This window comes from Somniosus microcephalus, chromosome 10, assembly GCF_052327205.1.
Source record: "Somniosus microcephalus isolate GS21.2 chromosome 10, FLI_Smic_1.0, whole genome shotgun sequence".
Classification (NCBI taxonomy): domain Eukaryota; kingdom Metazoa; phylum Chordata; class Chondrichthyes; order Squaliformes; family Somniosidae; genus Somniosus; species Somniosus microcephalus.
The window spans coordinates 235044073-235055261 of NC_140996.1; the positions used below are offsets into that span (position 1 = coordinate 235044073).

Genomic DNA, 11189 nt, shown 5'->3' on the forward strand with positions numbered 1-11189 from the left:
CGGTACCCCAGTTCGAGTCAGAGGAGATTAGCAGCAGTTTGATCTTCAGTGCAGCAGACTGATCACTGGATAGGGAGCGACATTAACCGGGGGAGCACACAGTCGGCCCTCAATCATTATTGCAGTAGCATTCCGCTACTACACCCTCTCCTCAAACCACAGAAAGCCAAGTGTTGCGATTCCTTGTAAGTTTGTGATGGGGGTGGGGTGGGGAATGTGGTATTCCTGCAGTCTCCCAGTGTGGGAATCATGCGAGGATTTGGTCCAAGAAAATCCGAGGAATGGCTGACTGGTGTTCAGGGATACAGACAAGAGTATCTGATAAGTGTGTCTGTTCCGAACGGAGCCATTGATGTCCTGGGCACAGGTGAAACCTTCACCCCTCTGTCCAGAGCTCGAATTGACCCCAGGTCCCAGCAGGTGAAAGGTCAGTGTTTGACCCACCAATTTTCAGCGATATATTTATAATAATTTCTTGCTTTCCTGAAATGGGATTGTTTTTGCTGTGCGGTTATTCCTGTAGAAGCGATGAACTCTACTCTCACTGTCCTGAGGTCACCAGACACTTTCCTCCGATTTCCTTGGATTGAAATCATTAATTTTCAGTTGAAAATGTTTCTTTGAGCAAGAGGAGAGATGGAACTCCTGCAGCGGTGAGGCTGCGCACAGCTCGTCAGTGCTCAACCGCTGAGCGTCTTGTGGGGCTAATTCAGCACACTTTACGCATCCCGTGATGTGTCAGCCGTGGCTCAGTGGGCAGCACACTCGCCTCTGAGTCAGAAGGTTGTGGGCTCATAGTCCCCACTCCAGAGACTTGAGCACAAAAATCTAGACTGACACTCCCAGTGCAGTATTGAGGGAGCGCCGCACTGTCGGAGAGGCAGTACTGAGGGAGCGCCGCACTGTCGGAGGGGCAGTACTGAGGGAGCCCCGCACTGTCGGAGGGGCAGTACTGAGGGAGGGTCGCACTGTCGGAGGGGCAGTACTGAGGGAGCGCCGCACTGTCGGAGGGGCAGTACTGAGGGAGCGCCGCACTATCGGAGGGGCAGTACTGAGGGAGCGCCGCACTGTCGGAGGGGCGGTACTGAGGGAGAGCCGCACTGTCGGAGGGGCAGTACTGAGGGAGCGCCGCACTGTCGGAGGGGCAATACTGGGGGAGTGCTGCACTGTCGGAGGCTCCATCTATCAGATGAGACGTTAAACTGAGGCTCCGTCTGCTCTCTCGGGTGGACGTAAAAGATCCCAGGGCACTATTCGAAGAAGAGCAGGGGAGTTCTCCCTGGTGTCCTGGGCCATTATTTAGCCCTCAACCAAAATCACTAAACAGATTATCTGGTCATTATCAGATTGCTGTTTGCGGGAGCTTGCTGTGCACAAATTGGCTATAGCGTTTCCTACATTACAACAGCGACTACACTCCAAAAAATACTTCATTGGCTGTAAAGCGCTTTGGGACATCCTGAGGTTATGAAAGGCGCTATAGAAATACAAGTCATTTTCCCCCAGCTTTGTATTGGGGCTGTGTGTTGTACAGCGGGCCTGATGCATTTTCCCCTCTCTCTCTTCCCACAGGGACTTAAACCGCTCCGATTCCGATTCTTCCATTTCCCAATCCAGCGACCAGCAGCGGCTCCCCAGCTCCTCGGGCTCTCCCAGCGCCCTCCTGCACAGCTCGGCACCCCGTTCAACCCCATCCAAGCCTTCCTCGCTCCTTAAACTGACGGAGGAGATCAGCCCGAGCCCCAGCCTGACCCCGGACAGCGGCGGCGGCAGCAAGCAGGCCGACTCCGAGAGCCCCTCCGACAGCCCCCCGGCCGGCCACAAGGCCTACCCCGCCCGCGGCCTGGAGAAGTCGGCCAGCCTGGGGGAGATCCACCGGGGCGGCAGCGAGGGCTCGGCTCTCAGCCCCTCCGAGTCCTCCCGCTCACTCAGCCCCACGTCCAGCGAGCCCGAGCCCCCGGCCCAGGCCCAGGCCTCCGACACCAAACACAGCGGCAGGGTCACCAAGATCCCGCAGCTCGCCTGCAAAAAATCACCGGCAGAGGAAGACGGCGCGTCGACCGGCGAGGAGACGGAGCCCAGCGCCGGCAAGAAGAAACCAGGATTCAAGCTCTTCAAAAAAAAGATCAAGTAATGCCGAGCGATTTGGGGCAAACCCAGCCAGATGGGGACTGAGCGACAGCGGACTCTCCGCCTCTCCTTGGCCAAGTCTGTCCCCGGGGAGTGAATTTTATTTAATCTTATTTATTTTACAGACTGGTGTTCCTGATTCCCAAGCTTCCCCCCCCCCCGAGTTGGGGGATATGCGAGAATCCTCTGCTCTCCAGCCCCTCTTCCTTATCCCGCTGCATGTCTTCTCTTCCAGTGCTGCTGAAATTCAGCCCATGCCTGAGCCGCATGCACACGCAACGCTTCTGCAAAAAAAACCAACAGTTTAAAAGTAAAGAAGTTCCTCCGGAAGGTGGAGTTAAGGTTTTTTAAGATGTAGAGACGTTCCCAACGCAAACCTGCTCCAGAGGGGCTGATTTCGCAAAAAAAGTTTGTAAATGACTCGGTTTATCTGCACTTTTTTTAGTAAATGACCCCAGGATGGGAGTGGTGCTGGTCGCGGTGGGGGAGATTCCCTGCCTGCCGCTTTTCCAATGATGGGTTGTCAGTTCGTGGCTCGTAAACAACAGGGTGGTGCGCAGTCACACTTGGTTGAATAGCTGACCGTCTGATTTGATTTTAATGGGGGTCCGGGCAGTCGCTGCCGCTGGGGCTGAACATTGATCACACGCTGTGCTTTCACACAGACCAGGCTGGCCACACACACAGTCCAGTCCATCCAGCCTGCTGCATCCAGAGTTTACACCATTACTCTGCTTATCGTGGACTTCGCTCTGCCATAAACCCCCCCCCCCCCCCTCCAGTTCAGCCCCTACTTTAAGGAACATTAAGTTCCTACCCTGAAAAAAAGCAAGCAGTACTGTTAATCTCTTACTCTCTCCCGCTCACTCCCTGTACTGTTAATCTCTCTCCCCTCGCTCCCTGTACTGTTAATCTCTCTCCCCTCGCTCCCTGTACTGTTAATCTCTCTCCCCTCGCTCCTTGTACTGTTAATCTCTCTCCCCCTCACTCCCTGTACTGTTAATCTCTCTCCCCTCGCTCCTTGTACTGTTAATCTCTCTCCCCCTCACTCCCTGTACTGTTAATCTCTCTCCCCTCGCTCCTTGTACTGTTAATCTCGCTCCCTGTACTGTTAATCTCTCTCCCCTCGCTCCTTGTACTGTTAATCTCTCTCCCCCTCACTCCCTGTACTGTTAATCTCTCTCCCCTCGCTCCCTGTACTGTTAATCTCTCTCCCCTCACTCCCTGTACTGTTAATCTCTCTCCCGCTCACTCCCTGTACTGTTAATCTCTCTCCCCCTCACTCCCTGCACTGTTAATCTCTCTCAGTCCAGCTCCTTTATTTAAAGCTATCAGGTGAGCGGCTGCTTGTATCTTCTTTTCAGAGACCAGTGCTGAGCACCCAGCGTGTGTACACTCTCCTAACTCATCACTGACAGTTTGTGAGAATGTCGGAGTGACTAGCCTCTCAGCCTGGCATCAGCTTGCTTGACTCTGTCTGCCCTGGTGACTGCTAACTCCTTCTACTTAACGGATCCTTGCCCAATCCTCCAATTTGTGACTTGGAATTACTTTTCCTTCGTGTGACCATCCTAATGTATTTAAAAAGGATTCTGCTGTAACCAAACTCCATTCGGAATGTAAACATTGGCAGCCTGAGATCACCAGTAATCCAAGGGACTCCGGCCATGGTGGAGGTCCCAATAGGCGACCTTTAGCCTGCTGTCTCGCCAGGGTTAGTCCTGCGGGGCAGTGGGAACTGGTAGCTAATGCGGCCATTTTCAGGGATCCTACCCTGATATATCTCCATGAGCTTCGAGTTACTGTGGCACACGCATTTGCCAAAGGTTGTCCCTGACCTGATCCCTGTGTTTAGTGGGGTGTGGCTGACTATTGACCCAGGTGTGAGTGCCTATGTCTTCGCATGTCTGTGTGTCAGTGTGAGAGTGTCAGCCTGTGAGTCAGTGTGAGAGTGTCAGCCTGCGAGTCAGTGTGAGTGTCAGCCTGTGAGTCAGTGTGAGAGTGTCAGTCTGTGAGTCAGTGTGAGAGTGTCAGCCTGTGAGTCAGTGTGAGAGTGTCAGCCTGTGAGTCAGTGTGAGTGTGTCAGCCTGTGAGTCAGTGTGAGTGTGTCAGCCTGTGAGTCAGTGTGAGAGTGTCAGCCTGCGAGTCAGTGTGAGTGTCAGCCTGTGAGTCAGTGTGAGAGTGTCAGCCTGTGAGTCAGTGTGAGAGTGTCAGTCTGTGAGTCAGTGTGAGAGTGTCAGCCTGTGAGTCAGTGTGAGTGTCAGCCTGTGAGTCAGTGTGAGTGTCAGCCTGTGAGTCAGTGTGAGTGTGTCAGCCTGTGAGTCAGTGTGAGTGTGTCAGCCTGCGAGTCAGTGTGAGTGTCAGCCTGCGAGTCAGTGTGAGTGTCAGCCTGCGAGTCAGTGTGAGAGTGTCAGTCTGTGAGTCAGTGTGAGAGTGTCAGCCTGCGAGTCAGTGTGAGTGTCAGCCTGTGAGTCAGTGTGAGAGTGTCAGCCTGTGAGTCAGTGTGAGAGTGTCAGCCTGTGAGTCAGTGTGAGAGTGTCAGCCTGTGAGTCAGTGTGAGAGTGTCAGTCTGTGAGTCAGTGTGAGAGTGTCAGCCTGTGAGTCAGTGTGAGTGTCAGCCTGTGAGTCAGTGTGAGTGTGTCAGCCTGTGAGTCAGTGTGAGTGTGTCAGCCTGCGAGTCAGTGTGAGTGTCAGCCTGTGAGTCAGTGTGAGAGTGTCAGTCTGTGAGTCAGTGTGAGAGTGTCAGTCTGTGAGTCAGTGTGAGAGTGTCAGCCTGTGAGTCAGTGAGAGTGTCAGCCTGTGAGTCAGTGTGAGAGTGTCAGCCTGCGAGTCAGTGTGAAAGTGTCAGCCTGTGAGTGTGTCAGCCTGTGAGTCAGTGTGTATGTGTCAGCCTGTGAGTCAGTGTGAGAGATTCAGCCTGAGTCAGTGTGAGAGTGTCAGTCTGTGAGTCAGTGTGTGTGTCAGCCTGTGAGTCAGCGTGAGTGTGTCAGCCTGAGTCAGCGTGAGTGTGTCAGCCTGTGAGTCAGCCTGTGAGTGTGTCAGCCTGTGAGTCAGTGTGAGTGTCAGCCTGTGAGTGTGTCAGCCTGTGAGTCAGTGTGTGTGTCAGCCTGAGTCAGTGTGAGTGTCAGCCTGAGTCAGTGTGAGTGTGTCAGCCTGTGAGTCAGTGTGAGTGTGTCAGCCTGAGTCAGTGTGAGTGTGTCAGCCTGTGAGTCAGTGTGAGTGTGTCAGCCTGTGAGTCAGTGTGTGTGTCAGCCTGTGAGTCAGTGTGAGCGTGTCAGCCTGTGAGTCAGTGTGAGTGTGTCAGCCTGAGTCAGTGTGAGAGTGTCAGCCTGTGAGTCAGTGTGAGAGTGTCAGCCTGTGAGTCAGTGTGAGAGTGTCAGCCTGTGAGTCAGTGTGAGTGTGTCAGCCTGCGAGTCAGTGTGAGAGTGTCAGCCTGTGAGTCAGTGTGAGAGTGTCAGCCTGTGAGTCAGTGTGAGAGTGTCAGCCTGTGAGTCAGTGTGAGAGTGTCAGCCTGTGAGTCAGTGTGAGAGTGTCAGCCTGTGAGTCAGTGTGAGAGTGTCAGCCTGTGAGTCAGTGTGAGAGTGTCAGCCTGTGAGTCAGTGTGAGAGTGTCAGCCTGCGAGTCAGTGTGAGAGTGTCAGCCTGCGAGTCAGTGTGAGAGTGTCAGCCTGCGAGTCAGTGTGAGAGTGTCAGCCTGCGAGTCAGTGTGAGAGTGTCAGCCTGCGAGTCAGTGTGAGAGTGTCAGCCTGCGAGTCAGTGTGAGAGTGTCAGCCTGCGAGTCAGTGTGAGTGTGTCAGCCTGCGAGTCAGTGTGAGTGTGTCAGCCTGCGAGTCAGTGTGAGAGTGTCAGCCTGCGAGTCAGTGTGAGAGTGTCAGCCTGCGAGTCAGTGTGAGAGTGTCAGCCTGCGAGTCAGTGTGAGAGTGTCAGCCTGCGAGTCAGTGTGAGAGTGTCAGCCTGCGAGTCAGTGTGAGAGTGTCAGCCTGCGAGTCAGTGTGAGAGTGTCAGCCTGTGAGTCCGTGAGAGTGTCAGCCTGTGAGTCAGTGTGAGAGTGTCAGCCTGTGAGTCAGTGTGAGAGTGTCAGCCTGCGAGTCAGTGTGAGAGTGTCAGCCTGTGAGTCAGTGTGAGTGTGTCAGCCTGCGAGTCAGTGTGAGTGTGTCAGCCTGTGAGTCAGTGTGAGTGTGTCAGCCTGCGAGTCAGTGTGTGTGTCAGCCTGCGAGTCAGTGTGAGTGTGTCAGCCTGTGAGTCAGTGTGAGAGTGTCAGCCTGCGAGTCAGTGTGAGTGTGTCAGCCTGCGAGTCAGTGTGAGTGTGTCAGCCTGTGAGTCAGTGTGAGAGTGTCAGCCTGCGAGTCAGTGTGAGAGTGTCAGCCTGCGAGTCAGTGTGAGAGTGTCAGCCTGCGAGTCAGTGTGAGAGTGTCAGCCTGTGAGTCAGTGTGAGAGTGTCAGCCTGTGAGTCAGTGTGAGTGTGTCAGCCTGTGAGTCAGTGTGAGAGTGTCAGCCTGCGAGTCAGTGTGAGAGTGTCAGCCTGCGAGTCAGTGTGAGAGTGTCAGCCTGCGAGTCAGTGTGAGTGTGTCAGCCTGTGAGTCAGTGTGAGAGTGTCAGCCTGTGAGTCAGTGTGAGAGTGTCAGCCTGTGAGTCAGTGTGAGTGTGTCAGCCTGCGAGTCAGTGTGAGTGTCAGCCTGCGAGTCAGTGTGAGAGTGTCAGCCTGCGAGTCAGTGTGAGAGTGTCAGCCTGCGAGTCAGTGTGAGAGTGTCAGCCTGCGAGTCAGTGTGAGAGTGTCAGCCTGCGAGTCAGTGTGAGAGTGTCAGCCTGCGAGTCAGTGTGAGTGTGTCAGCCTGCGAGTCAGTGTGAGTGTGTCAGCCTGCGAGTCAGTGTGAGAGTGTCAGCCTGTGAGTCAGTGTGAGAGTGTCAGCCTGCGAGTCAGTGTGAGTGTGTCAGCCTGCGAGTCAGTGTGAGTGTGTCAGCCTGCGAGTCAGTGTGAGTGTGTCAGCCTGCGAGTCAGTGTGAGAGTGTCAGCCTGCGAGTCAGTGTGAGTGTGTCAGTGTGAGAGTGTCAGCCTGCGAGTCAGTGTGAGTGTGTCAGTGTGAGTGTGTCAGCCTGTGAGTCAGTGTGAGTGTGTGCGTGTTACACTACCAGGACTACACCTATGGCAGGATGTCACCTGGTACACAGTGCTCCTATAATGAGTCCGCACAGTCTGTCCTGGGCCATGTTTGGGTATCCCCGTCCCCCATCCCTCTCCACCCCTCACCCTCCCCCTCCACCCTGGCCCGTCTGTTGATGTGGTGGAACCTCAACCCCTCGATCGTCCGTGAATCTGTGAACTGACTGAGCTCCTGAAACTCTGACACTTGTTGGGATAAACAGGAGATCGGTCTGTGGGTGACTGACTTCGCAAAACTGGGTGCTTCAGAATCATGTGTGGAGATTTTACATTTAATTTGTGTGTGAAGGAGGCTGCTGGTTTGAGTGGAGAGTGTGAGAGACACTGACTCACTGCACCATCGGGTGAAGGAGGCTGCTGGTTTGAGTGGAGAGTGTGAGAGACACTGACTCACTGCACCATCGGGTGAAGGAGGCTGCTGGTTTGAGTGGAGAGTGTGAGAGACACTGACTCACTGCACCATCGGGTGAAGGAGGCTGCTGGTTTGAGTGGAGAGTGTGAGAGACACTGACTCACTGCACCATCGGGTGAAGGAGGCTGCTGGTTTGAGTGGAGAGTGTGAGAGACACTGACTCACTGCACCATCGGGTGAAGGAGGCTGCTGGTTTGAGTGGAGAGTGTGAGAGACACTGACTCACTGCACCATCGGGTGAAGGAGGCTGCTGGTTTGAGTGGAGAGTGTGAGAGACACTGACTCACTGCACCATCGGGTGAAGGAGGCTGCTGGTTTGAGTGGAGAGTGTGAGAGACACTGACTCACTGCACCATCGGGTGAAGGAGGCTGCTGGTTTGAGTGGAGAGTGTGAGAGACACTGACTCACTGCACCATCGGGTGAAGGAGGCTGTGAGTGGGTCTTAATCAGCTCCAAACACACAGAAATTGAAAATATAATTGTGTGGGGGTGGAGTTCTGCCAATGCACCTTCAATGTTCGGGTACTTGTTCTGTGATTTTATTGGGTGTTTTGTAAAGCATGTTCTCTGGAAATCTTCAGTCCAGTGACCGGCTCAGGCTTGGTGTCCAGGCACTGGTCAAAGCTGGCCAGAATATGGCTCCATCCTGACTCTCCTCCAGCTTTTGGCCGCTGGTCAGTCGGTGACCAGGAGCTCTATCAGTATTTTATCCGTGTGCCGAAAGTACTGTTACTGTTAGGTGTTAAACGTCTTGCTGTGTTATGGGATGGTGAAGCAGTGTTAAACAGATTCAGCCCCCGGGGGGTGGTTGTAGAGGGCGCCGGGCCAAACTGTGCGTCTCAGTCCGCACTGGGACAGCCCGCACTCACGCCCTTCCTCCGGCAGCTGTTGTATCAGTGCACGGACTGCATGAAGCGGGGCAGCTTTCACACCAGCCTACTCTCCGGACAGTGTTTCCACAGCCACCCATCCTGTCCTGTCCTGTCCTGTGGGGAGAGAGGGGTTAATCAGAGTTGAAGGTGTGACCAGGTGCTGGGTTTCCTTGACTCGAGTCGCGCTGTAACCAGATCGCTGCCATTGGTTGCTCAGTGCTTTCCAAACTCGAAAGTCTTAATGTCAGTGACAGACTCCACCCCATCCCCCTCTCCGCCCCAGCTGATCTGTGTTGGAGGGGAGTTCGGGGTGTGGGCTGGTGTCTGGGTCATTTGTTGTTTTTCTGTTCCACCCCCTCTGCGTGTGCGCCCGTGAAGCTTAAGCTGGCTGGGTGTGCAAGGTGCAGATGGCCGTGATCTGTGTGTGGATTCTCCAAGTGCTGTGCGATGCCCCTGGAACCTGGAGCGTTTGTGTTCAATGTGTGGCATGCCTGTGCCCGAGGGGCCTTACTTTTAACGGAATGATGCTGTGTCTAACTTTGTATACTGATCGAAACAACCACCTCTCAACGTTCAACTGGTCCCTTTTAGTTTATTTTTTTTTAAAGGAAATGTGTTTTTGTTTTTTGTAGATAATGATCATGAATTTTGGCCGGGGCTCAGCACTGGGTGAAGGATGGGGTGTGCAGTGAGTGGGCGCTCTGTTGGATCACTGGTACCTGCCTCTTGCAACACATGCTGTACTGAACCCCAACACGTTTCCGTCTAATAGCCTCCACGGCTGTCCCATTGGGTTCGATCCTTTATGTAGTTTGGGTTCAGATACTGTTCGTATGACCCACCCTGGGAGTGTTTGATGGGACAATGTAGAGGGAGCATTACTCTGTATCTAACCCGTGCTGTACCTGCCCTGGGAGTGTTTGATGGGACAGTGTAGAGGGAGCTTTACTCTGTATCTAACCCGTGCTGTACCTGCCCTGGGTGTGTTTGATGGGACAGTGTAGAGGGAGCTTTACTCTGTATCTAACCCGTGCTGTACCTGCCCTGGGAGTGTTTGATGGGACAGTGTAGAGGGAGCTTTACTCTGTATCTAACCCGTGCTGTACCTGCCCGGGGAGTGTTTGATGGGGCAGTGTAGAGGGAGCTTTACTCTGTATCTAACCCGTGCTGTACCTGCCCTGGGAGTTTGGGAGTGTTTAATGCTGCCTCTGGTGTGTCGAGCACACACACTGGATGCCACGGGGCAGGTTGGAGATTCCTGAGACTTGAGCATTCTCCAGGTTCGTGTCTCAATACAAAATTATTCGTCTCGGAACCTTCCATGTACCGGAGGCTCTGAAAAATGTCTGAGCCGCCCTTCTCTGCCCTCTACCCTCTGCCCTGTCCCTCAATCCGCTCGGGGTTAAGTGAAGCCAGTAAGTGTAAAGCTCCAATTCTTCCTGTGAATCAAGCAGATCTGTTCCTATCTCTCTATCGCCCTGGGTTGCGGTCCCTCTGACCCCCCGTGTATTGCATGTCCGGGGAGCACGCCAATCGCAGTATATTCACAGCCGTTCCCTCTCTCGCTGTTTGTCCACAGCGCAGGACTGGGATGTCCTGGGGGGCTGGCCGTGGTTAAGGGGTATGTTTATGTTACAATGATTGGGGAAGGACAGTTCATCGCTAATGAGTGTGTGAGACTTGTATTAGAAAAGTACTTTCTAAATCATTGTATTGTGGAGTCCCCAGGAGGGAGACTCCTCATGCGCAAGGGCTGTCGAGGACGCTTTCCTTGGGGTGACTATCTGCATCTTTTCATTGCAGGCCAGCTTTCTGGTTTACAGGCGCTGATGTCTTGTCAGAAATCGGGTGGGGGTGGGGGGTTGTACCCCTGCGGGGAGGGGGGAGCCCGATTGCAAGGGTGCAATGTGGACTCGTTGTCCAGCCGAATCCTGTGGGTGTGAAGCTGGGTTTGGGCACAGCTCCCCGCCCGGCATCATCAGCTTCTGTCCCTCGCCCACCCTCAGGTCTTCATTCTCTGGGGTTTTTTCTACCCCCTCCCCTGTGCTGTTTGTTATGAAGAGAAAAAACAATTTGTAAAATGGAATAAAAGCATTCTGTAAAGTTCTTAAACTACTGTACGAAACCGTTCACTTTGATGGCAGCAATGCATGGAAGCAATAAATTGGTCAGATGTAAAACCGCCGCTGCTGTGTGTCCAGTGTTGTGTCCCCTCGGTGCGGGTTCACCAACGATCGCCTGCCTTACACTGTCGCACCAGTCGCCCTGAGCCCATTGTCTCCTCCTAACATAGAAGATAGGAGCAGGTGTAGGCCATTCGGCCCTTCGAGCCTGCTCCCCCATTCAATGAGATCATGGCTGATCATCCAAATTCAGTACCCTGTCCCTGCTTTCTCCCCATATCCCTTGATCCCTTTAGCCTCAAGAAATATATCCAACTCTTTCTTGAATATATTTAATGAACTGGCCTCCACCGCCCTCTGTGGCAGAGAATTCCACAGGTTCACCGCTCTCTGGGTGAAGAAATTCCTCCTCATCTCGGTCCTAAATGGCTTACCCCTTATCCTTAGACTATGACCCCTGGTTCTGGACTCCCCGGCCATCATAAACATCC

The 11189-nt window shown here is 53.8% G+C and overlaps 1 protein-coding gene across 8 annotated transcripts in view; it reads left to right on the forward strand.

Moving 5' to 3' along the window:
* Positions 1-10755, forward strand: part of stim1b (stromal interaction molecule 1b) — a 215647-nt gene extending 204892 nt beyond the window's left edge. For all 8 annotated transcript variants that reach the window (XM_085999826.1, XM_085999830.1, XM_085999828.1 and 5 more), the window contains one exon: positions 1573-10755. In XM_085999826.1, the coding sequence (XP_085855952.1) occupies positions 1573-2134 (562 nt within the window). In that variant the 3' untranslated portion in view covers positions 2135-10755. The remainder of the gene's footprint in view (positions 1-1572) is intronic.
* Positions 10756-11189: the final 434 nt, after the last annotated feature.